This window comes from Lissotriton helveticus, chromosome 11, assembly GCF_964261635.1.
Source record: "Lissotriton helveticus chromosome 11, aLisHel1.1, whole genome shotgun sequence".
NCBI classification, from domain to species: Eukaryota; Metazoa; Chordata; class Amphibia; order Caudata; family Salamandridae; genus Lissotriton; species Lissotriton helveticus.
In genome coordinates, this window is record NC_136072.1 from 10,348,942 (window position 1) to 10,376,388 (window position 27,447).

The window sequence follows — 27,447 nt, forward strand, 5'->3', positions numbered from 1 at the left end:
ATAAATAAATGTATTGATGTTTGACGCATGCTGGTTGTGCTTCTCCTGACACCATTTGTAGCCACACAAGGACTATGTAGAGCAGTGGCTCTAACCAATCATGGGCTAGGAGGAGTAGGAGCCTAACCAGAGAAGGCTACGCAGTGGAATCAAAATAAAAAACACCAACAAATGAATCAATCGTTAAATCATGGATACAAGTGAATAGACCGTCTTCATGACCCAAATGCTTCTCCCACTGATGCATCCAGGACATGCAGCCTCACCAATAAATTTCACTTGTCACTTAGAAGCATGGTACTGTGCAGTGCTTCGTATACTCACCCCACAGTCATTAGCACCATCTCCACACATTCCCAGAACATAACTGGAAAACAAAAGAAAGAGCGAATGAGGTCTGAAGCTGAAGTCTTGATATTTTCACCAAAACCCTCCTAGCGAACAACAAATCATTTTACTTCACTCTCATGCCCCTGCTCCTAATTGTCCATGTGAAGTGCGGCTCAGTGATAGGCTGGGACAAGCAACCATGATCTTTGTAACTACTACATCAAAAAGATAATACAAAGTAAAGGAGGCCTCACAAGCCATTCGGAAAATTAACTTTAAGACCTACAATGAAGCATCTACATATCCATCTATAAGTGGTTTATCTCCTTTAAACAGTACACTAGCAGGCCTGCCTCCTCTAACCTCAGGGACCTCATTGGCAAAGCTGAAGTATATCTCTCTTGTGAACTTTAACCTTTTCCCGAGCTTGTAAAATGCACAAAATTCTGCACCTAAACTGCACATGAAACTAGTTGTGGGTGATAATCATTCTAAAAATTGAACCATAGAGGACTTTCTTTTTCTGTATGAGGATGAAAGGAAGGAGTCCAGTGGAAGTGGTGTAAGAAAACGTGAGGGGACGCCCTGCAAAGTACATGGAGGGCCCCCACCATCCAAACCCAGCCAGGAGCACTCAGGCCAGGGGCCCACTGTCCATGCACAGTGCTGAAGGGGTCTCACTGGAGTTCAGCCGCCCCCTGCCATGCGGGGCTAATCTTACACCACTGCCCAGTAGAAACACTCAAGGAAGATGTCATCTAAATTGAAACTTCTTATGTTCCCCACTGGAATTGCCTTGCTCAATGCAAGGTCAGTTTTGATGTATGAGTTAAAAAATTTTAAATGTTAAAAGTGGAATAAAATATAATTTTTGAATGCTAAGTTATTCCCTCCAGATCTGTATTTGCATGTTATTTTCTTTCTTACAGAAAATATGTCAGTGTGTTTATTCCTCCAACATTAGATGTCTAATTACCTCTCTTCCTTCAACTAGTTGCATCTAGAAATTAAATCTGGGCGGTGAACTCCCCTCCGCTCGTGGAGTTTGCAGAGTCTTTTGTACTCTGCGTTATGCGGAGTTCGCGGAGTTCCGAAAAACTCAGCTCTGAGTAGCGGAGCAGAGCTTTTTCCCTCGCTCGTGTTCGTCAACGTCAAGTTGGTGAGCGCGAGTGAGGAAAATCCACCTCTCAGCAAGAATTTTCCTCATTCGCAATCGTCAACATCAATTTGGCGAGCGCAAGCATGGAAAATCAACCTCCCGGCAAGAAGTTGAAATACCATCTGTTCGCGTTGAGAAAGCTGTAGCTGAAGTACAAATCTACTCGAGTGGCAGAGAGGAAGCAGCACCCGCTTGCGCTGTGCATGATGATGTTTGTGATGATTGCACAGTGCGGATAAGCACCTGCCACTAAAAATCACAGCAGACTGCATTTATCTAATGCACTCTGCCGCTTGCGTAACTCCCGGTAGCGTTGCAGAGGTTTTTTATGCACTTCGCGGAGTTCCACGTAGCGGAACTTTCGTGAACCCCGCCCAGCCTTTCTAGAAATCTGGTTGTTCTCTCTTGGTTCCTGCTTGTAGTTCTTTGAAAATGTCTCTTTTAGAAGCACCGGTGAGTTACTGTGTAACATCTTTTATTATCACTTACAAGGGTTAGCAACATATATGATATTTGCCTTTTGTATGATAAACTGCTACTTAGTGGGTGTTTTTTTTGCATTGGGCCTAAGATCTTTACATAAGTTAATGGGTTGTGCAACTTCCTTAATCTACAAAATTGACGAAGGGTAGTGCCACAAGTCATTTTGCTGTGCTGCCCTACACCAATTCGAAAGGGCAGGAATGCACCTTATTTACGATATAAGGTGCTTTCCTGTCCTTTCAGCCAGTGTGACACACAATTTGGTGCCTAGCGCCAACACAGGCACCCTTGATCCATGGTGCAAGGGAGTCTGTGTAGTTGGCAGGATTGTTTTTTACAGGAAGGAGCACCTTCCTGTATAAAAACAATCATGAGAGGTGTTTTCCTCATTTAAATTTGTGCTGCAGAATACAGTGCACGTGGAAAGAGGAAAAAAAACAAGGAGAAATTAAAATATTTCCCCTCGTTACACATGGTCTTTGGAGGCATAGGGGCCCATTAGGATGTCGGGCGGATTGCCCCCGCCAGGCTGGCGGTGGCTACCGCCAGCCTCGCAGGGGCAATCCGCCCGACATCCGCATTCGAATTCCCCCCTGCCATATTAGTATGCCGGGGGGGGACCTCGGCGGACGGAAAGACCGTCCGCCGCTTTTCCGCCCCGGTCGCCTTGAGGCCGGGGCGGAAAAGGATTAATATGGTGGCGGTGTCTATTAGACACCGCAAGCCATATTACAATGGGCTTAGGGAGATGCCTTTCTGTGGCGGCATCGGCATGCTGTCTTCACTCCCCAGAGCGAAGGAGAGGTGGGGGGTGCACACGGGGGGTACCTGTGGTATCCCCCTGCATTTGCATAAACAAAGCGGCAGGCACCGCGCGGTGCCTGCCGCTTTGTTTATGCAAATGTAAAAGTGCATTTTTAACATTGTGGCGGGCGGTGCTGAGAGCACCGCACGCCACAATGCTAAAAATACAGGATGCGCCCGCCACAGTGGCGGACGCATCCTAATACCCCCCGCGGGACCCCCGCCCTTATGGCGGGCAGTCCCGATTACCGATGGGATGGCGGGCAGACTAAGTCCGCCCGCCATCCTAATGGACCCCATAATGCTTTAGCGCTGCCCCAGGTTTACCTGATTTGGTAAATCTGGGCAGCATCAAGCCTCGCACCGCCTGGCGCAGTGAACAAAGTAGCTGTTTACTCGTCCGGCTACACATGAGCATCAAGTTCAAGTTTATTTTATTTGATTTAGTTCTTGGCTGAGAACGACAAATATTTAATACATAAAATGTTCCTTTAAAATTTGGCAATAAGATGATAAAAATTGTCATTCGAATACAAAGTTAAGAAATATTTAAAAAATGTAAATACATTGTAACATACAAATTCATTTGGCGGTACCTTACAAAGCACAATCAAGATCTGAACTGAATTAATTTCATATTTTGTGCGCATTGGTTGTATAAACCTTTTTCTTGCTTCAACAACTGTCTCATTTGGGCAAACAAATTACATGTTTTTCAGATCTTGCTCCCTGCCGTTACTACTAGTTTTTTCTTTTGGGAGCCACTTGTAGGTAAAAGATTTTAGGGGAAGTATCCCTAGCCAGAGTAATATAATTGATCGCCTGACACCGTACTTTAGGTTAAAATAGATATACTGCTGTATTTTCTTATAAGCAATTGTTTCAGCATATTTTGTATACAGTGTCAATTTGGAGGAATGCTGAATATCAAGTTCAAAGTTTAACCTTGGGTTAGTTGTTTTAAAAAGAGCTTCAACTGGGCAGAAGTCCAAAATTGCACCATATTAATATCAACATTTTTTTTTGTTAACAGATTTTTATTAAGTTTTGTTAAACATCCTACATACATACATCAGAAGCAGGTTTTCGTCATCATAGCACATTTCCAGGAAAAAAATCAACAGTAACCCGCATCCCCTGTCCTTTTTCAGGTTCCTCTCCCCCCTCCCCCTCTATTCCCACCCCCCCTAGTCAGCGTGCCTCCTACTATCTCCCCTATGGCGTGGTATAAACCTTTGTGCTGTAACACTCAACTCCTTTGAGGATATTCACAATTGTAGCTGTCAACAGTTCGACTACCCAAAAAAACATGGAAAACATAGCATATGGTCCTAGTAATCTTTCAGTCTCTTTCCACAAGTGCGTAACACATCACATGCACCGGAGTGCTGGGACCTAGCAGTCATCATCTCCCGCAGGCACTCCCGCTCCCCCTGCACCGGGTGCCAGTGTCTGACCTGCCGGGGTCTCCATCTCATCTTCCTCACTAGCCGCCATTGTCGATGAAGGTCCGCCACTAGTGCACCCCACGCCCTGGCCGCTTCCAGCGCTTTGTCATTAGAAGTGCGTCTGACTAATTGTAATCTAAGAGTCCCTTCACTATTCGCCCATTGCTGGAAACTCCCCCGCCACCTCAGAAAGCTTGGGCCCCCCCTGGACTTCCAGTGCATAGTGAGTTCCCTCTTGGCCATAATCAACCCCAAGTCGAGGAATTTACTTGTAATTTTTGTGGCTGGTGTGTGTGGAAACCAAAGTAAAAGGCAAGCCCCCATGCTCACTTCAACTTGGCGCCCCGTGACCTCATTCAAACATGCCATAACATCAGACCAGTACGCACCTAGCCCCGCACAGGACCAGAACATATGGCCAAAGTCAGCTCCCTCCACGGTGCATCGAGGGCACACTGAGTGAGCTCCCCCAAAGATCTGCTGGATTTTAACCGGTGACCAGTAAGCCCTGTGTAGTGTAAAATATTGGACCAGCTGGAACCAAACCTTCCAGGCTCGCCGCACAAGCTGTGGCCAGGTCGTCTCCGGTATCGGTCGGCCAAGGTCTTCCTCCCAGTGCTCCCTCAACCTATCTAGGGGCGGCGGTCCCTCCAGTGCTAATCTCCTGTATAAGCAGGTGATAGCCTTGAAACTGCCAGCAGCCATCGTGACGTATTGGCAGCCCAATGATGTGGGGGGCTCTGCCAAACCCATCTTCCAGTGTTTCTGTATTCCCGACATCAAGGCAGTATGTAACAGAAAATCACCCCTCGGCAAATCAAAGGCGCTCTGCAGTTCGTGGAATGGCAGTAAGGTGCCATCCCTATACAGGTCCCCTATCATGTGGACACCACGTTCTTCCCAGCCTGCTAGTGCCGACCAGTCCCCGCCATCTGGGAGGGCAGTGCACATGCCCAGAGGGATCTCCGGGGCATATGGGGTGGGAAACCCCGCCCGTTTCTGGCTACGTAGCCAGCATTGGCGAAGGGTACGTTCCTTGAGAGTGAGCTGGTCCAGCCGGAGCCTCTGCTGGAGTACTATGAAGGACAAGACATGGCGCTGAATAACTCTACCCTGTGGGCCGTCTGGGCCTCTAAACTCCCGTGCCACCGCCTGCGTGAGCCACTGCAGCTGTGCCGCCAGGTAGTACCATTCAAAATCTGGTACCGACAAACCTCCTTCCTCCCGCGATCTGAGCAGGGTGTTCAGTGCCACACGTCTCCTACCAGAGCCCCAGATGAACCCTATCACTATCGACCGCAGCATCCTAAAGAAGGAATCCGGAATCCACACCGGCAGTGTTCGAAAAAAGTAAAGCAGCCGCGGGAGGGCCACCATCTTTAACAGCGCTATTCGTCCGGCCACGGACAGCGGAAGGGTACGCCAAAACCCCATGTTGCCTCTAATGCCCCTTAGCGCTCTGCCCACATTCCCCTCATACAGGAGCGGGTGGGTGTGGTAAATATAGACACCAAGGTACGGTAAACACTCAGACTCCCAGCGCAATCCCTCCAACTCCGTGGGCCGGACGCAATGTGGAGTCAGTGGAAATAAACAGGTCTTGGACCAGTTAACATGTAGTCCCGACAACTCGCCAAACTCCCGGAGGAGGACCCGCGCTCCTCGCACCGAGGTCTCCACGTCAGCCAGATATAATAAGAGGTCGTCGGCATACAGGGAGATATAATGCAGGTCGCCACGCAGCAGCAACCCCTCATAATATCGTCCCTGCCGGGCTCGTGCTGCTAGAGGCTCGATCGCCAACGCGAAGAGGAGCGGAGACAAGGAGCAACCCTGTCGGGTGCCTCGCTCCACCGGGCATGCCGTAGATACTGAGCGGCCCGTACGGACCCTGGCGGTAGCGGAGTCATACAGCAGTTGCTTCCAACGGATGAAACCATCCCCTAACCCGAACCCACGAAGCACGCAAAACAGATACGACCATTCCACACTATCGAAAGCTTTTTCAATATCCACCGACAGCACTGCCGCGCCAGGTGGGCCCTCTCCCTCGACATCCATGACCCGTATCAGTCGCCGTATGCATGTCGAAGTGCTCCGCGTGGGGATGAAGCCTGACTGATCTGGGTGCACCAACGTACACATGTGCACAGACAGCCGCGTGGCCAAGATCCTACTCAGCACCTTATAGTCCACTGTGAGCATCGAGAGCGGACGGTAAGCCGTCCTAGCGGTGGGTAGCCCGCCCATCTGCAACAATGGCACTATGAGCGCCTCTCTGGCTGACGGTGGAAGCCTGCCCAGTTCCTAGGCCTCACCATACACCTGGTGTAATTGAGGCGCCAGGAGGTCAATGTACGAGGCGTAAAATTCCACCGGTAAACCGTTGGCCCCCGGTGTCTTTTTCCTGGCCATGTGTTTAACCGCTGCTCTAATCTCCCCCAATGTTATAGCAGCGCCCAGCGCGTCCCCCTGTTCTGAGTCTAACTGCGGTAACTGCGCCTCTGCTAAGAAGGCATCCAAGCCAGCTGGAGGTACCCTCAACCTGCTCCGGTAGAGCTCCGTGTAATAATCCAGGAACTGTTCGTTAATTTCTTTCTGTGAATGAACCAGGTCCCCCGCGGGCGTTGTCAGTGATAATATGGGCGTGCCCCTAGTGTGCGGGTTGGCCAGCCACGCCAACAGTGTACCTACCCAATCCCTCTCAGCGTGCGCCCGGACCATGTACTCCCTGTAATCAAGGCAGCGAAGCCTCTCGACATGCGCAGACACTCGTTCCCGAGCAGCCAGCACTTCCTCTCTGCTGCCCCCCGCTACATGACTGGCCGTCTCCGTTTGCCGCAATAAGGCCTCCTCCCGTTCTATGTCGCCTAACAATGTCCGACGCGCCCCCGCCGTGGATGAGAGGCACACCCCTCGTATCACCACTTTGAAGGCGTCCCACTCATGCGCCCTAGTAGTCGCGGACCCCGCGTTCTCTTGAAAGTAGTGCTCTATGCCCTTCCGTATCCCCGCACTAAACACTGGATCCTCCAGCGCCAGCGGGTTCAGCCTCCATGTAGGAACCGACTGCCGTTGTCTCGACCAGAGGACCGTGAGCAAGTAAGGATTATGATCTGATATAGTCTTCGCTAGGTACTCGCTGCCACGAGTGAGTTCCTGTGCTCCAGGTGTACAAAGAACAGTGTCAAGGCGCACGTGAAGGTCATGGGGTGCGGAGTAAAATGAATAATCCCTATCTGCAGGGTGGTGCGTTCGCCAGGCATCCAAAAGGCCCCATTTTTCTTGCCAGTTCCTCCGCGCCTTGGCCACCCTGTGCACTACCGACTGCGCCAACGGGGGGTGGGAACGATCCATCATCACGTCCACCACCGAATTAAAGTCCCCCCCCATAAACACTGTGCCCACCAATAGGGACGCCAGCCTCCCCGAGAGCATCGAGAAGAATGCAGCTTGATCAGATGGGTTTTAGACCCAGACACGGTACAGAGACTGCCCTTCTAGCAGTCACTGAGAAAACCAGAAAAATCCTAGATCAGGGAGGGTCAGTGGCAGTGATCCTCCTTGACCTTAGCGCGGCATTCGATACGGTCAGCCATGACACCTTGCTGCGCCGTCTATCGAGTGTCGGAATAGTGGATGGAGCTTGGTTATGGCTCAAATCCTTCTTGAGTGACAGATCCTTCCAAGTTTTTGATGGAGATACAGTGTCCATGAGCAAGCCTTTAAGGTGCGGAGTCCCACAAGGCTCCTCCTTAAGCACTGCGCTTTTCAACATCTATATGAGACCACTGGCTGAGGTTGTTCGTCCATTTGGGGTTAAGATTATTTCTTACGCGGACGACACCCAGCTGGTGGACTCCTTGGCACAGGAGGCCGATCGGCCGTCGTCAGGTGGGCTAATAAAGTGCTTAGAGGAGGTAAAGGGCTGGATGACCTCCTCGTCCCTTAAGCTCAATGGGGATAAAACGGAGCTGATGCTCCTGGGCCCCTCAAACCCCACCTTTTTCAACTCCCTGTGACCTTCTTGCCTAGGTGCCCCCCCAATACCCAAGGACAATATTAAGAGCCTTGGGGTGTGGCTGGACAAGACCCTTTCGTTTAACACCCAGGCCACAAAACTCTCGGCTACCTGCTTCGGACTTCTTAGGATGTTAAAGAAAGTCCTCCCTCTTTTGCCTATGGAGGCAAAGCAGGTGGCCATCCAAGGTCTGATACAGTCCCGTTTAGACTTCAATAATATCCTCTACCTTGGCGCTCCAGAATACATCCTGCGTAGACTTCAGATAGTGCAGAATTGTGCAGCTCGCACACTGTTACAGCTACCACGCAGACAATCAGCCAAACCTGGTCTGAACAGCCTACACTGGCTACCAGTACGACAAAGAGTCATCTTTAAAGCCATGTGTATTGCCCATCAGGCCTTTTGGGACACCGGACCAATGATTGCCCGGGACCTAGTAAAACAGTATCTACCCAGCAGAAACCTCCGCTCTAGCCAGGCCTGTATGGCTATAGTTCCCAGAATAAAAAAGGCAAGAGCAGGCGGTAGGACGTTTACCTACAATGCTTCCAAGATCTGGAACTCACTGCCTCGTCACCTCAGATCCAACCCTAACCTCTCCTCCTTTCGAAAACAGCTGAAGACCTTTTTGTTTAACGCCCCTCATTAATTTCTGCAAGGTACCACTGTCAAGCAATTTCTATTAGGGTCTCTAGCGCTTGGACGCCTCTGGGCAGCAACCGCGCTCTACAAATTTACTTTTCATTTCATTTCATCTTAGAGTTCGGGACATAGACACTGCAAAGCGTAATGTCCCGGCCATCAAGACGCCCTAACACAGCCACAAACCTCCCGTCTGAGTCTACCAATGTTGTCATGGCTTGAAAGGGGATACCTGCGCGCACCCAGATCAGCGTTCCCCTGGCATAAGCAGAATAGGTGGTATAGAATAGTTGCCCCCTCCATCGCCGCTGCAACGCCTGCCCTTCCGCCTGATTTAAGTGTGTCTCCTGTAAAAAGGCCACCTGGACCCCCCTGCGGACCAAATATGCATGTACCTTATATCGCTTCCTCATTGAGTTGAGCCCCCGCACATTCCAAGTAACACATTTCTATTCAAGTCTAGCCGCCATCAATAGGCCTATAGTTGAGCCCAATGCCACACAACCCTACCGGCACACTGACAACCCCCTTAAACATGTAACAGTCCCAACCAACCCCCAACCCACCCTCCCCCAGAACAGGTGCCAAACAGTTGTTACCCATCCAAACCCAACCCTCGGCAACGAGGGAAACTCTGGTAACCACCAGAGACTCACAAATTATGTGAGGTAGAGTGGGTGACCCCACAGCAGCCAGGCCGGACAACAAGAGACCCACTGTACCGTGATAGACCGATCCCGTACATGGCAGCCTCCCCACCCCAGCAGCGCCTTAACCCAGTCGTATTCTCAGACCACCAATGCCCTCTCACACCCCGGCCACTTCCCCTCAGTACAGAAGAAAGCGTTCCTCCCGGCGCCCCAAGAAACGGCCCCCCAACATCCCCCACAGTGCCAACACCACAGGCTGAGCATGACCCCTTACTGTACTCCGCTCAGCATCTGGGAGGGTCATTCGTCCATCAAACCATCGGCCGTCTGCGGGGTAACCTGAGGCAGCTCCCCAAGTCGTTTCTCAGAACCCCCATCAGAGCCTCCCAAATCCGCCTCATCAGAGCCCAGCCGGGAACCTGAGTCTATCAATGGGGCCTCTGTCACCACTCCAGAGATAACCGACACCACCTGCAGGGCAGCCTGCCTCTCCAGCTCAGTCTGGGACGTGGATGGGGAACTCTTGCTCTGTACTCGTCTTCGGTTGCGCCTATTCCTGCGTGGCTTCGGTCGCTCCTCTTCCGCCTCTGCCCAATTACCAGTGCCATCTTTGCCCGCTCGGTACCGTTCCAACCACTGCCAAGCGTCATCCGGCGTATCACAAGATGTCGCTACTCCGTCCACCAGCACTTTCAAGCGCGCCAGAAACAGTAAGGAGTACTGCACTCCTTCATCACGAAGGGCCCTCTTGACCGCTAAGAAGGAGAAGCGGCTACGTTGGACCTCTTGAGAGTAGTCGGGGAAGAGAGACACCGAGGCGTTGTCCACCTTATAAGGGCCAGCCGTCCTGGCCTGTCGCAGGATGATGTCCCGGTCTCTGAAGCGCAGCAGGCGTGCCACCACCGGCCGGGGGGGGCGACCTGGGGCCGGTGGCCTCGCCGGGACCCTGTGAGCCCTCTCAAGTGTGTAGAAGTGCGTCAGGCCCTCAGGGACCACCACATCCTGCAGCCCTTTCTCCAGGAAGGAAACCATGTCGCCCCCCGCGATATTTTCCGGCAACCCCACCACTCAGATGTTATTGCGCCTATTGCGCCCTTCTGCATCCTCCGCTCTTCTTTCCAGGTGGCGCACCCTACGCAATAAGTCCTCCAACACGGCATCCGTTACCTTCTGGGCCGGCTCCAACGTCTCCAGCACTAGCTCCGTAGACTTGACCCGATCGGCTAGCTTGTCGTGTTCTGCCTTCAGCAGGCCGAGGCCCGTCGATACCTGCCCGATGTCCTGCCTTAGCGCTTCCCTGGTGTCCCCTATGGCCCTGAGGATCTGATCCATCTGCTGCTGCTGGAGCCCCGCACTTTGGCCCTCTGTCGTACTCTGGCCTTGCACCTCCGGCAGGTCCTCAGCTTGGTCTGCTGGCGCCGCTCCCGCTCCCTTCCATGGTTTCCCCATGGTGCAGCCCCAAGCCTCGCAAATCGTGCCAATCGCCAAAAGCCAACTTTCCGGGGTGCCCCGTGTTGCAAAAGGAGCTGTGCCCTCCGTCCAGTTAGTGCACCAGGACTATGGTCCGGGGGGCCGCCCGTGCGGGAAGGTCCAGGTATCAGCCCTCACCCCAGATGACACTGTGGGCCTACAGACATCCGCCGGCCCAACGGGGGCACCACTCGCCAGCCTTAATGCCCTCCAACGGGGGCCTCACTTCCGTCTAGGCCTCCGAACAGCGCTGCTCCCCTCACAGAGTGGCTCAATATCCGATCCGGTCCAAGGCGTCGCCTCCCTCTGGCGATCGCACCGCGTCGCGGCTCAGGCGTGCTGGGGCCGTGGCTTGGTTCACCGGGCCCCACCACCGAATGTCACCAACTGCTATGTTGTTGCCACAGTTGTCCGCGGGCGACAGTACAGGGCGCCTACTTCAATTTTCGTCGGGGTGCTGATGACGGGCAAGTGCTGGTCTCCGCTCGTCTGCAGCGGTTCGAGCTTCCCAACGGTTCCTTGCTAATTTAGGCCGGGGATCAGCCGGCCGCAGTAGGCCTCAGGCAAGATGGCCGATTGCCGCTGGTGGGGCCTCGCCGATTTCGGGTTCGCTGCCTCCAAGGACTTCTCTCCGCACTCGGCCGCCACCAAGGCGTTCGGCCGTCCCCAGCCACCTCCAAGTGCCACCAACTGCTATATTGCTGCCACCGTTGTCTGCGGGTAGCAGTACAGGGCACCTGCTCCAATGTTCGTCGGGGTGCCGATGACGGGCAAGCGCCGGTCTCCGCTCGCCCGCGGTGGTTCGGGCTTCCCAGCGGCTCCTTGCTAATTTAGGCAGGGGAGCTGCCAGCCGCAGCAGGCCTCAGGCAAGATGGTCGATAGCTGCAGGCGGGGCCTCGCCGGTTTCCAGGTTCGCTGCCCCCGGGGACCTCTCCCCGTACACAACCGCCACCAAGGCGTTCCGTCGTCCCCAGCCACCTCCAAGTGCCACCAACTGCTATATTGCTGCCATAGTCGTCTGCGGGTATTAATACAGGGCGCCTGCTCCAATGTGCGTCGGGGTGCCAATGACGGGCAAGCGCCGGTCTCCGCTCGCCCGCGGTGGTCCAGGCTTCCCAGCGGCTCCTTGCTAATTTAGGCCGGGGAGCTGCCGGCCGCAGTAGGCCTCAGGCAAGATGGTCGATAGCTGCAGGCGGGGCCTCGCCGGTTTCCAGGTTCCCTGCCCCCGGGGACCTCTCCCCGTACACAACCGTCACCAAGGCGTTCCGCCACCCCTAGGCACCACACTGAGTCGTCGGCGCCGCCGGGGGGGTCCGAATCAGGATAAACGCCGAGATCAGGCCCGGAGCTCGGGGCTCAGGCGTCCATGCCCGTCGGAGTTCAAGCCACGCTCCCAACATATTAATATTAACATTTGATATTTTAAAAGCAATTGAGGCATTCCTACAAAATACATATTTTGGCGAACCTTGTTCAAATGTTTCTGTTTTTAATAAGGATTGTAGCGTTCCTTGTCCTGCATGGATGAGGTTATATGCCCATCTAAAATATCACTAATTCCTCAGGCATAAGAGCTAACTAGTGAAAGTTTGAGGTGGAGAGATTGTACCGGAACAGCTTGAGACATATTTATGAATTTCTGGAGGACTTTCCCTTGTTTGAGATCCATATATTTCCATTGACTTAGTGGGATATATTCAAGAGCGTATGATAGTACTGGCGGGATCTAAGCACTATATACCTGAAGAAGAGAGGAAAAATGCCTTTGACCGGTCGAGGCATATAATTGTAAAAGTGCCCCCACATGGACGTCGACTTTCCGGTTCAGATTCTGAATATGAACCAGGTTTTACAGGGATTCAGAAAAAAATCTCCCTAAGTAGGTATATTCATTTGCCACTTCCAGCAGTTTACCCCCTAGAGTCTAATTGTAGTTAGCACACCGTTTCCTTCCCGAAAATGGAAAACCTTTGTTTTTGTGGTGTTTGATATTAAGTAATTTTCTACCGTGTATTTATAGTTTGCTTGCAGATTCCTTTGAAGGCCAAATGCTGTTAGATCTAGGATGACTACATCATCTGCATACATCATCCTGTGGATTTTTATTAAATGCAATTTTAGCTGTACAGTTGCAGACTTGTTTGAAACTTTCGGGCAGATCACTAAGCTATAAGGAAAAGAATAAGAGAGCAAGGAGGCATCCTTGTCTGAGGTCGTGTTGTGTAGGTATTGGGCTTGTGAGACCTTTCTCGCACCCCATTTGCACTTGACACCAAGTTACGGAGTATAGTGATGCTATTACATGAATTAGGTTATCCGGGATACCCATTTTACGAAGTTATCTCTAGAGCGTTCCTCTGTCCACCCTATCAAATGTGGTCGTAAAGTCAATGCAAGCAGCGTACACAACCTGAGATTTTAAAGTTACATATTTATTGATTATTGTTTGCAACACTGCAATATTATCAGTGACCAAGTGTTTCGGTCTAAATCCAGCTTGATATAAGGGAATTAGACCTGATGAAAATGCCCGGTCTTTAAGATGTTCTAGTACTGCTGCTGCAAAAATCTTTCCTATTGCGTCCAGGAGAGCTAACTGCCTGTAATTACCGGGAAGCAACCTAGAGCCCTTCTTATGTATTGGGATTACAATGCTCCTCTTCCAAGATTTTGGAATTTCCCCTGTCTCAAAGATATGTCGAAAGATGGGAGCTAAGAACTTACTCCATTGTTTGGGATTGCTTTGGAGGACCTTAATTGGAATTTGATTCGGTCCCGTCGCTCCCGTCGTTCTTGCCTTTTTTAAATATAACTCAATGGGGGGCATATTAACAACGGCCAGTGATAATTTTCGCTGGCCGTGCTTAGCCATAATTATATTATCGCAGGCTGTCTCTGGAATGTATCGCCCTGGTAGCACGTTATTAACAACCCATTACTCCAGGGCGATAAAAATTCCAGAGATAGCGAGGTCATTGCCCTTTAGCAGGGAACATCGCTGGTTTTCCAGCGATGTTCCCTACAAAACGGCAATAACCTTTCTCATACGACCCACAGGGTCGTATCAGCATAATCCACCCCAATGTTGGGGATAGGTAAGTCTGCATTTTAGCTGACGTTAGTTTTTGGAGAAAACAGCTGTTTTCTCCAAAGACTAACGTCTGCTAAAATGCTGGGGCAGCCTTGTAAATATCGCAATGTGAACATCAGCGATATTTGTACGGTTGTCCATCCGGGGTACGTCCATTGATGCCCACTTTGCATCTCATTAGAGATGCAAAGGAAGGCGTTGGGAAAAAGGGTGCTAACATGTGATTATGCATGTTAGCACCCTCCTGTAAATAGGGTGATAGTTTTATCACCGCTTTTTTGGCTTTTTAAGCCAAGAAAGCGGAGTTACAGCCTTTGTAAATTTGCCGCTGAGAGAGGAAGATGGTGCTCCGTTATCTAAAGTATTTACTCCTGGATTACTTGCAGGTCCGCTCATACTTTCTGAACTTTTATTTAATTTGTATACATTAGTTAGGTATGTTTCCCATTCTGAAGGGGGTACTGAGATGGCTTGTAATTATTTTTTTGTGCCTATTTCTTTGGCGATTATATTACAGGATGCACGTTGGTTATTCCGTTTTGCTGCTATCTGGATGTCGATCCAGTTTTTATCCTGTGTTTTTTCTGATTTTTTTTCTTTTTTTCTCCTGCGCCGTTTTATCAAGTTGTTAATTTCTAGTTGTTTTGATGCAGAGTATTGGGGGAATTGCAACCTTATTAATTTATTTATTCTGTTGCATTAGTGTCTGAGTTCCATCTTTTGTTTTGTTTCACTCTAGCCCCCGTTTTGTTAGATTTTCCTGCAAAGATTGTACCAAGTTTTTGATGACTACTTCAAAGTTTGTTATTGGGTTTATAGAGTGCGTTGTCTGTAATGGTTGAGCAATCTCAATTGCATTAATAATTTTATTGAGGGTCCTTGAATTCCACAGTATCCATCCTAGGACCTGGTTCACCAAGACTTTACTTTGAAAGTACATAATTTGGCCTGAGGATATAAGTTGTGTTTTCCACTCTGTAGCTAATCGAAGAATTGCATGATCACTTCCTGGTGCAAAATTAATATTGAGGGATGAGACTGAACCTAACAGATCCTATAGTCTAGGGATGAGGAGCTGAAGTTCCCTTTTCTTGTGGATGATGCGGGAATATCGCCTTCTACGTTGCCATTTAGTATTACTATGTTTAACACTGAGAGTGAGGCTAGCAATATTTTCCCTCTTTTATCAGCTTTGTTTTCTTTGGGGAATAGAGAAGTGGGAATTGCCAAGGCTTCTTCTTTTTCGTAGTTTACCCATTTTGCGAGTAACTCATTAGATATTTTTCCATTGAAGTCGCCTGTTATGAAGACTGACGGATAGCCTTGTCTGTCTACTACCTTTTCTATTCCCTCCAATATTTCTATTGCTTGTGCTTCCATTTTTGACCCCGGGGGCATATAGACATTAAAGATGAGGAGATCTTTCTGAGTTTCTAGTGGGTCGATCCCAAATTTGACCTTAATACATTGAAAGTTATTTGAGCCTATTGGGATAATTTCTTGGTCCTACTTAAAATCTTTGTTAAGAACAATTGCTATTCCACCTTTCGCATGTCCCCGTTCAACCTGCACTGCAGTGATATCATATACTCAATAGTCTTGTTGGTCAAAAGTTGTTTTTGACCAAGTTTCCTGTAGGGCTACAATCCCTGGTCGGTCTTCCATAATTAAAGCTAATTTCTCCTGTGTTTTTCTGATAATATTCCAGGAAGAGATGGTCAAACCTGTGTTAAAAAGGGCGTTTGTTTTCCTTGCCCTATTTGTTGCTATTCAGATTCTCCGCAATTCAAGCCCATGAGTATTCCTTTGTTGTTATTTCCCTCTTTGGTGTATTTTTATAAACTTAAAAAACAATAGATTGGTGAACTAGTCTTCACTCCCGCCACTGACTACAAAAACCGTTCTATAATTCTTTGTTATAAGTCTCCAAACATCAATATGCATTCTCAACATCAAGGCATAGAGGGTCATTGGTTGCTAGTTACACATAAAATTGATGAAAACACTCTCCTTATCCTCAACCTCTATGGTACCACGCATCCAGACCCACGTTTTTGGCATATGCTTTCACACAGTATATCTGAACATTTTTCTGATAATTTAGTGGTGGGAGGTGACTTTAATCAAGTCCTTGACCCTTTTCTGTACAGGCTTGCCACATCACGTTTTGTTCCCCAAGCCTCCCACAAAACTTTCAAAAACCTGATTTCTCAACACTCGCTGGTTGATTCCTGGAGATTATATAATCCTGACTTGTTAGAATACTCCTATTACTCCCCTTCTCATTAAACTCAATCTAGAATGTATTATATTTTCCTTAGCAAAAGTTTATTGCAACATGTGGTTAACTCAGAGATTGGTTCTGTCTTAATCTCGGATCATGCCCAAGTGTTAACCGATTTAGACATCCTTGTTAGTAGGCCTAACAAATCTTCTTGGAGGTTCAATAATTTGATACTTTCAGGCACTTCTTTTTTGCTTCTTATACCTCTTTCATTAAATAATTTTTCCAATTCAATGACAATGTTCAAACACCATTTATTTTACTTGGGAAACCTATAAGGCGGCCTCAAGGGGTTTTATTATGGACTTTATCCACTCCGAAAAGAAATCTGTGCAACAAAAATCTGTTTCTACTCGGGCGCGCCAAAAGTCCCTCAAACATAATTATTATACAAGAAAAATAGAAAAATAGATCTTCAAGCCTTAGATACAGCTAAAATTGAATTCAATAAATAAACAACTGAACAATCCTGTAATACACTCCTTAAATAAATGCCAACTATTATGGTGGTATTAATAGAGCTGGTTCCCTCCTAGCTTGTTATTTACAGTGCAGGAAGGAAAAGTCAGCTATAAAAATCCATTACTAACAGTTGTTTAGTAATGCTGATATTGTGGCATGCCTTGCTTCTTATTACAAGGATTTATACACTCCAGAAACTTTGCCATTGGAGGAGTCCCTTAATAATTATTTTTCAAACCTTAAACCTAGAGCTTCACCACAGATATATCTCTTGCTTTTCGACCCAATTACTTCAAATTTAATAACTCTATTCAGCCACACAACCTCTTTCTGATGGTAAAACGCCAGGCCATGACTGGGGCACAATCAAATTTTATCTCCATTTTGCTAAACTCCTCTTCCCCAAACCCTTTAAATTATTTACTCACTGTACCAATTTAAAATCCGCTCTGGCCCCTTTTCAGAAGCCACATTATCCTTAATCCCTAAGAAGGATCGTAATTTTACCCAATGCAAAAATTACAGACCCAGTTCTTTAATCAACACATATTGCAAAAAAGTTGCCAAAGCCTTGGCCCTTCACCTGCTCCTTTAATACCTGACCTCATTGATGTCCAACAATCTGGCTTTATTCCTTATAGAAATGTTACTGATATCTCTAGCAATTTCCTAAATATCATTAATAAATCTCACAAGATAAAGGATCCTTTAGCGGCATTAAGTTTAGCTTTCGATAGGGTCAATTGATGCTTATTAATGAAGGCTTTGCAAAGGCACTGTCTTGGTCCTAATTACTGAGACTCATATCCTTGCTAAACTCCTCATCACGTTATTCATTTATAAATAATGGTATGCAATCTTTTTATTTTCCTGTCAATAGAGCAAGTAGCCAGGGATGTCCCCTCTCTCCTTTACTATTTTCTTTAGCCCTGAAACCTTTTCTTCACCAACTAAGAAATTCAGATGACTTTATGGGGTTCAAAATCAAAAACACTCACATAAAGTTTACAACATATGCAGATGATATTCTTTTATTTATGTCCCATCCAAACCATTCCCTTCCTGCTTTCTTTCACAAACTCAACCTATAATCCACTATATCGGGCTATAAACTCAATGTAGACAAAACAAATGTATTACCACTGAATAAATACTATTCTAAAAATATAATTGCTCAAGCATGCCTCTCCTGGAATTCTTCCAATATCAAGTGTTTCGGCATATGGTATGGCAAAACTTTCAAGGTCACACTCAGAATTCTTATCAGACGAAACTCTTAACTTTTCCTCAGAAATGGTTTCCAATGTATCTCTCCTGGCGGGGTTATCTGCATACTGTCAAGATGATTCTCCTTCCTATTAACAATGTCTTTCTCATGATGCTTCCTATATATATACCCAAGAGTTTTTTTCAGCACAATTGACAAGATTCTCTCCAAATGTCTTTGACATGGTAACTCAACTCGAATCTCTCTGTCAAAATTAAAACTTTGCAAGTCCCTAGGGGCAATCTATTTGGCATCTACTAAAGAGGCGGAGAAGGCATGGATGAACAAAGGTACACTTCTCATTTCACAACTATATGATTCAGGTTCCCCTATTCTGTTCTCTGATTTATCATCCACATACGATTTCCCACCTTAGAAGCGTATCCAGTTTTAAGAACTCTTAGCTCTGCTTCAAACTACCTTTACACAGAATTTTTCTCCTGATACCTCCCATCCCAGATTATCTCCTCACTCAATTGCAACATCTATCCAACCTAAAGTGGCCTTCATATACAAACATTTGAGAACAGCTGTCCAGATAGAGTCAATACACTTACAGAAGCATTGTGGGAATCTGATCTGGGTCTGGTCTGGCCAACCTCGGTATAGGACAGAATATGGAGCAAAATACATTCCACTGCTTGCACAGCCAGTCTCACTCAAACATTATATTTCTTTATAATAGACTTTTTTACACTCCTGTTTATCTTTTTTAAGCTGATAAGTGCATGAGAAGACGCTTGCTGGCACTTCAACACTAAACCAGGAAGGGATGGTCACATATTCTTCTGTCCAGTCCTGTCCACCTTCTGGCTTTTGATATAGAACTGCATCAAAGCCATCATACAGATTCACAGACCTCTCTCACTTGATTTACTCTTTCTGGGCAGCTAACACTATGGGCCCAATTATGATGGCGGTTTTCCCGCATCCTCCGGGCCGGCGGAAGCCACCGCCGGCCCGGAGGATGCGGGAAAACCGAAGCGGACTGAAAAAGACCCCCCGCCAGATTAGGATGGCTGGGGGATCAGCAGCTTTTCCGCCGCAGTCGCCTCCCGTCCGCGGTGGAAAAGCACTAACATGGCTGGTGGTGTCTATCAGACACCGCCAGCCATATTAGGATGTCTGGAGGAACATGCCTTTACACAGCGGCATTTCCGCCGTGCAAAGGCATACGGATTTTTGTTTGGGGGCCCGTTGCGGGCCCCCAGGGGTGATGGGGGGATGGGGGGTGCACATGGGGGGTACCTATGGTACCCCCCTGCATTTGCCTGCACAAAGCGGCAGGCACCGCGCGGTGCCTGCCGCTTTGTGCATGCAAATGCACAACTTACATTTTTATCATTGCGGCGGGTGCTGCTTCAAGCAGCACCCGCTGCAATGATAAAAATACAGGATGTGACCGCCAGGGTGGCGGTCACATCCTAATTTGCACGGAGGGACCGCCGCTGCCCCTGCGGACGGTCCCTCCTACTCTATGGTGGCGGACGGACTCAGGTCCGTCCGCCATCATAATCGGCCCCTATATTCGAAGTTCTCATGCTTGGGAAGTTTGTTGATCTCTTGATCTCCATAGCTATTTCTGTTATTACCTCTAATTGGAACTCTACAGATATTATTACTCTTCTATGTTGGTGGAACCTAGTTTGTCATCTCCATAGACTAGATAGTTATAAATGTGACTCAATGCAGTTATTTGTTAACTGTAACCACCTCTGGTTGCCACTCACTAACTACCTATCATGTAGTGCTAGAGGATTGCTCCCTCCCCTCCCACCCTAACTGTACAACCTATACATTGGAATCTATCTCCACAAGTTTTGTCTACACTTACTATTAAATAACATATATTTGCTATTATCTGAGTTGTCTTTACTGTTTCTTCATTTTGTATACTTAGAAGGCTATACGTCCATTTTATTCCGATAGTCTTTTAATCTCTTCTCCCTTCTAATTTCTCTTCTCCTTCATCTTTCCTCTCTTTCTTTCTTATTCAAAAGCTTATTGTCTAATCTCACATTGCCCTTGTTTGCTTAAGCTCTTTCTTTTTCCTTTTGTGAATTACATATAATTTATTTCTCAGATTGTTAAAGTTAAAAAAAAACATTTTTGTAAATGCAATGCTCTGTTATATGTCATGCTGTTTTCTAAATAAATATATTTACCTAAAAAAAAAGAACCAGTGAAAATGTTCACTCTGTGGAATAGGCACTACATTCTCTAAAGTACAGCTTCTGACCATGTCTGGAAGTCACCCCATCCCTGCGGCACACATTCATGTTCGTAGTGCCCTCTCACAAATAGATGTGTGACACTCTTGTGCACCTCTTGATAAAACTCCTTTTAACTCACAGCAGTCTTTGTATGCTGTTCTTACGTCTGTAGTACCAGTGTGTATACCTGGTCAATATATACTACTCAGCCACATGCTTCATGCATTTTTACATAGGTTTCTTACTCTAATTTCATCAGTTCCTCAGCCAAGCTTGCTTTCTGTCTAGGAGACATCCTTGCAAAAATGACTCCATTCAGCAGAAACTGAAAGAAAGAGAAAAAGTTACTCTTTGCAATACAACAGGATCCCAGTGTTTCCATTTATAATATTAACTACTACAGACGATGGATCATCCTTAGGTGTTTATAACACCTATAACAATAATCTAATTCCTCAGTTATTCTTATTGTATCAAACTCAGAAGGGTAAAAAACTGCGTAGATGTTTCAAGAGTGTACATGATCAAAACCTGCAGTAATTACTGCTGAAGGTGTGAATTGCAGCCTGTTTGTTCCCACCATGAAGGGAAGTTGCCCCTGAGTTCAGCATCACATATCCTGCCTGGGGATGAGCCGTCGCATTTATCCTGATTCCTGGAGACTTTGTGTCCCATAATCCCCTGCAGGATAATCAACCATCTCTATCTGTGCACATACTTAAAGTATGTCTGAGTACCGCTGCACAGGATGCACCTGGGCAAAGCCTGAGCCAAGGACGGGCCCATCCTGTACCCATCAGCGCCAGGAAGAACCGGGGTAGGGCATCCCCTGTTCATCTTACATCTTGCATCATGTTACTGTGGTAAGGACTATTGCTTCCACTTTTGAGAAGTTCTATATGGCCGCTACGACTTTGCCTGTCTGACACTCGTTTTTAGGTCTCTCCTACGCAGCGCGCATGCGCCGCATAAGAGGAGACCTAATGCCATCGGTCCCCTTTTTAAGCGACAACCGGGCACGCGTTCCATTGCCTTCAATGGCAGCAAGTGCACGTTTGGAGATTAACTTGCGGGAGCGAACGCCACCATAAGGTAGCAATTATTGCTCCCGCTAGTAAATCACGCAGGCCACCCTCCTCCCCCCCTGCTGCCATGCGAGGCGCGCGCGCCTCTCCTCCTGCAGCAGCGGGAGCTCATTAGCCATTCACTTTTCTCTCACTGTTCGCGGTTTCGCGGGGCTTAACAGCTGATTAAATATTTTGGAAATTGAAAATACATATTTAAGCTCCGGCACATAATACTTTTTGTAAGGGCGGTCACTCCTAAACATGAACCCTACTTTCGCGTCCGGTATCGATGTGCGGTTCTACGAAATTTCAACTACATATTTATTGTTACTGGCTAAATAGCCGCGTAACGCTGGCATGCTTTAACATTAGAGCTAGCTGGCTGCTTCTGAGAGAAATCGCAATGGGAAAACTGTTGAATTTTCTTCTCCGGCCCTTCTCAACATTGCCCCTTCGTGACAGTCTCGAAAACTGCAACCTGTGAATGGAATCCCGCCTCTCCATTTGTAGATTGCTGCGTATCGTATTTAGTCACTGGCTGCATTTCTAATAGATCCTAATATTTTTCTCCGAATTGATGTGCTTGCTTATTACACCGGCTCATTTACAAGATTTCGTTTACTCGCCCCTGTTTTAGCCAGACATCTGAAATATGCTGAGCATGAAACCCGAGCCCTGTGTGGCTTAAGTGAATGTACAACACACTTCGTTCCACACTGCATTTGTTAATAGTCACAGTGGCCTTTAGACTGAAGAAGGCAATTTACTGCAAGCCTTTGTCTCTGGGCCACGGCTACCTGTTTCTGTACTAATTGTTATCAGTAGTCGCCTGGGACGGCCCTTAACAAAAAACACTGAAAGCCAGGCCCTGATCTTCGAAATGCCTCTATGCTCCCTAGGCCTCTATGCTCACTATGCCTCTATGCTCCTCTATGCTCGCTATGCTTGCTATGCCTCTATGCTCGTTATGCATCTATGCTCCTTTATGCTCGCTATGCCTTTATGCTCGCTATGCCTCTATGCTCGCTATGCCTCTATGCCTCTATGCTCGCTATGCATCTATGCTCCTTTATGCTCACTATGCCTCTATGCTCGCTATGCCTCTATTCCTCTATGCTCGCTATGCCTCTATGCCTCTATGCTCGCTATGCCTCTATGCTCGCTATGCATCTATGCTCCTTTATGCTCGCTATGCCTCTATGCTCGCTATGCCTCTATGCATCTATGCCCGCTATGCATCTATGCATCTATGCTCGCTATGCATCTATGCTCCTTTATGCTCGCTATGCCTCTATGCCTCTATGCTCGCTATGCCTCTATGCATCTATGCTCGCTATGCATCTATGCTCCTTTATGCTCGCTATGCCTCTATGCCTGTATGCTCGCTATGCCTCTATGCTCGCTTTGCCTCTCCTTCTTCCTTCAGGTGTCGGGTGACTCGTCCTCTGATAATCAGCCTGCAGTTTTGCCCTCTCTGCATTTGAAAGGATTTTTCAATGGCTCCTGCCCCAAGAAGAATAACCGGCGGTGTCACCAAGTGCCGCGAATTCCTGTGCAAGATGCCTCTGTTTTCGCCAATGTAAATGCAGAAACAGCCAGTTAAGCAATTAGCATGTCAATACCGAAGCCTGTATGGAGCTTAACCCCTAATTTGTTCACGGGGAGAGAAAAGCCCACATTGTCCATACAGTATTCTGCCTCTGCCCATTTGTGTGGGCAGGTGTGGGTGACCCACTCCTCTGATGACCAGCCTGCAGCCGCACTGGTGCCACTGTAGCCGGCGCTCCCAGCTGGGTCCCCTTGGAAAGGACAGGCCACCCTGTGCCACAGAAATTGCTGGTTCATGTTTTTGTAGCACTTAACCGTTCGTTGTTCGTGTTCAACATACCGTCAGTGGGACTTGATCATTTAAAATTTTTGACGTAAACTGCTGATGTATGTGATCGTAATTACATTACTCCGTATATCAATGAACTACTTGTTAGCAAATCTGAGCCTTTTATTCGAAAGTTAACCATAATAAAGTTTGAAAACACTATTGTGCAGCCATCACAATCTTTCACGGGGGGAGGAGGGGGAGGGGGGGGGGGGTAGTCAGTGGAGAAAGAGTGTTTGCGGCAAATTGAGAAATCTCAAATTGTCCCACTGCCCGTTTCTTTTAATCGTCCAGCCCTCTTGCACATTTTACATTCTATTTCCACACAACTCACAACTACATTTCTAAAAATTGCATGTGCCAATATTCCACGAGAAAAATAGGACAGGCCGACTTTTAGTCGTGTACTTGCACGAGAAAATATATATATATCTGCTTAGTCCGGCTGTGGTCGCTTCAGAAATCCAGAGCTGTCAGGTTTCCAATGTTCCTGGTCAAAAGATCACTAGGTCCACGTTTTTAATTTGCTTTCTGGGATTTGTAGTCCTACGTAACACATTATAAAATCGGGACTACAAGTCACAGAATGGACATCAAAATATGAGAGCTACTCAAGCAGGGGCCTCGGAATCTCTTAACTGCCCCTAATCAACAAATCCTCCAGGGGCCACACCTCCTCCACTCTCCTGCACTAAAGAAAAAGAAATTAGGACAGGGGAAACTAGCATCTGCAATGCAATAGGTCTCGCTTTTACGCGAGTTTAATCTATTGGCATTCAAAATGACAATGCCTATTTTTGGAAACATAAATAAAACGCATTCTGGCAGATGCATCAACGTAGCCTTTTGCGATTCCTAAGTAGCGATTTTTAAGGAATCGCTATTTAGGAATCGCAAAAGCCTACGCATGTAGGAATCGCTATAAAAATAGCGATTCCTAAACATTCCTTAATTGCTACTCGCAAATTGCGAGTCGCAATTAAAGAATGCTGTACCATTCATTCCTATGGGCCTCCAGGCCCATAGGAATGAATGGGAGATTGCATGAGCAATTAGCGAGTACCAGTAGGTACTCACAAATTGCTCATGCAATTTCAAGGGTGCAAGGGTGTTAAGATGACACCCTGTTGCGCCCCTGAAATTGATCTCTGCACATATGTTGCACACACACTTGCCCTAAGGGCATGTGTGTGCGCAACATGATGCTATGAAAAATGCACAAAAGTGTTTTTTTCAAAGTTTTAGCAAATTACCATGAAGTTGAACTTCATGGTAATTTGCTCCTCCTATTAGCGAATTCGCTATTTTCTTTACTTTCATGCATTGCATTTAAGGAATCTCAATTTGGGATTCCTTAAATGCAATCGCAATTTAAGGAATCTCAATTTAGAGATTCCTTAAATTGCGATTTTTGCATTTGGGATGATGCATCCCAAATGCAAAAATACCGGGAGCAATTCTGCGAATCTGCCCATTTGCGACCGGTATTTACTTTGATGCATATGCCTGATTGTCATTTACAATCTCAATAGATTAAACCCGCGTAAATGCAAAACGAATTGCATTGCAAATGCTTGGTTACTCAGGGAGTCTGTTTCATTCTGAACATTTCTTCTGCCAGCCTGTTAATTCACAAATGCACGATGAGAAGGGGGGAGGTAAGATTCTTCACTGACATTGCAAGAGAAACTGGAAGAATCTTGTCTGCCCTCCTCCCCCCCCCCCCCTTGTCTTCATGCATTTATGTTGCAAAATGAAACAGACTCGCTGAGGAACCAAGGGGGTCTGAGACAGCCGGTCTGACGCCTCTGGACACTTTTAAGGCAGCTCTAATCACTGGGCCTCCTGCAGAGCCCGAACCTGCCCAGTAATTAGAGCACAAGAAGGAAGCTGTAAACATCCGCCGACAAAAAGAAACATTTTTCGTTCAGTGCCAGGACAAAAAGTTACAATACCATTTCACCTCATTTGCAGGCTTTAGTCAAATGTTAGTAACCCCTTCCTTTCCGCAATGCTCGGTTTACCTAACTTTTCTCAGCCAATTGTATCCTAACTCCATCTATCACAGCAGGTTTGTTATTTTTTTTACTTCTAAGGTCCCAAATGCGAGACCTATTTGGATAATTTTTTATTTTGGTGCCCGTGCATATTCTCTATCTCAGTGCGACCCTGATAGTTGGCAGCCCACCAGCGATTCCTTTGATATTTACAAATACCAGGCAGTTGGGGTATACCCAGGGAACAAGTCCTAAAAAAAGAAGGGGGGGGGGACACTGTCACCGGAAGTGACGTCACAACAGGAAGTGAAGTCATGAAAGGTGGCTCCGATCTCGCCCCAGAGAGGCCAAAAAGGTGAAGTCCAGCTGTTAGGCAGGGGGGACGGTGTCCACCCTGTAAAATAAGTGGGGGGACGCCTTCCACCCGCGTGGTACCCTGACTCGAGTATACCGTATACCTGCTATCAAATGGGTGTTTGGTCACATAACAAACAGGAAAAAAGGAAATGCGATGTGTTCACTAGCATAATTCAGCTGTGTTTCAGCTGGCGATTTTTAATATGTACATTTTTTACTTTTTTTGTTTACTAGACTTTCATGCTTCTCCAGCAGGAACTTTTTGGCACGTGAAGTAACAGTAGATGGTGTAGCACCGAGGACAATGTGCTGCATGGCTAAATACTTACAAGGTCCCAAAAGTGCGACCTATTGGATGATGGAGCATGTGCAGCAATGGTCAGAGTTTTTTTATCAAATTCACTGCGCCCTGCGTTTAACCCGTTGGCTGCTGCTGTCGGCCAAAGGTCCTCGCGAGCACTACCTCGGTAGTGCTGTGCACTTCCGTTGGCCAACGCGGCCCGCCCGTTTCTTAGAACGTTCTGCACAGCCAATGGGTTAACAGGGTCAATGTATAGCACACGAATATCGACTGGATCTAGATTACAATGGCCCCCCTCCGAGTTGTAGGTACTACCGTATAGTAAGAGAGCATAGTTTTGCAATCTGGAGACCTTCTTGTTACTCATAAGGTTGAGACAAGGCTTGTGCTTCTTTTAAGCTTGGGAGCAGTTACAGAGTTCATGTGAGTGTAGGACTAACTTTCTCACTAGGCTCTCTAGTGGGCATATTACCAACCTACAGCGATATTTGTCGCTAAGTAGGGTTAGCGGTAATATTTTTATCGCCGCCCTTCTCCTGTTTTTATCGCTGAGATAACTTGCTATTAGCAAGGTTTATCTCAAAAGCGATAAAAATCAGGCAAAATGCGTGAATATCGCTGTCAATACAGCGATATTCACGCATTAGCGTGACAATGCTCTTATCCATGTTATCCACCTCCGATTGGATAACATGGCTAAGAACTGGTCAGGGCAGGCGTTAGCTTTTGGAGATATTCGCGCCTAGCGCGAATATTTCCAAAACTACGCCTGTGTTGATCATAGGCGATAGCGATAGCAGCGACTGTTTCCAGTCGCTAACATTTTGGCACGCCCACTTTGCATGTCATTAGCGATAAATATCGCAGACATTCAAAGCGGGGCCCAAAATGCTCGCTATCGCCTACAAGCTGTCGCTAACTGCTGTTAGCGACAGCTTGGTAATTGGGCGAGAAAATTATCGCCGCTTTAGCGGGGAAAGTCCCGCTAAAGCAGCTATAAGGGCCCTTGGTAATATGCCCCTAGATCTTCACATCAGCCTGCCCTATCATCACTACTAAACCCTTTACCTTTTAAATCATGTTCAGCATATATGTTTGAGCATTCAGAATTTTAAAATACTTGCACTTAGAACTTGGCAGCATTATCTGTGAGTAAATACTGGAAATGTTCTTGTTCAGTGCGAATATTTTTTTTGTTAACCCTTTGTCAAAGGTAAGTGTTTCCCCCTTGGTTTTTTAGTTCATACAAATCGATGGAAAGCAAGTTCATGGTTAGTGATGTAAAAGAAAATAGGGTGGTTATTTTTTTTTTTTTTACTTTGTGCAGTGCTTCTGGCACCCAATTCAGTATGTTCACAGTGTAAATGAGCATTAATAATTCTGTAGGTTTGTTTTGGCTTCATGGCTGCGGAGACTTCACCTGAACGGCATTCTGTGCATTACAATAGTAGTATCCTGTACAAACCTCCCATGTCAGAACAAAAGCATGAAAAACGGATGTACGTCAGTACAACGCGATCAT

The 27,447-nt window shown here is 47.2% G+C and overlaps 1 protein-coding gene across 1 annotated transcript in view; it reads right to left on the bottom strand.

Moving 5' to 3' along the window:
* LOC144791845 (putative cation-transporting ATPase 13A4) overlaps positions 1-27,447 on the bottom strand; it is a 366,292-nt gene that overhangs the window by 94,733 nt on the left and 244,112 nt on the right. The window contains exons 21-22 of the mRNA XM_078666630.1: positions 20,573-20,652; positions 325-367 (exon numbers count right to left, since the gene is read on the bottom strand). Coding sequence (XP_078522756.1) covers positions 325-367; positions 20,573-20,652 — 123 coding nt within the window. The remainder of the gene's footprint in view (positions 1-324; positions 368-20,572; positions 20,653-27,447) is intronic.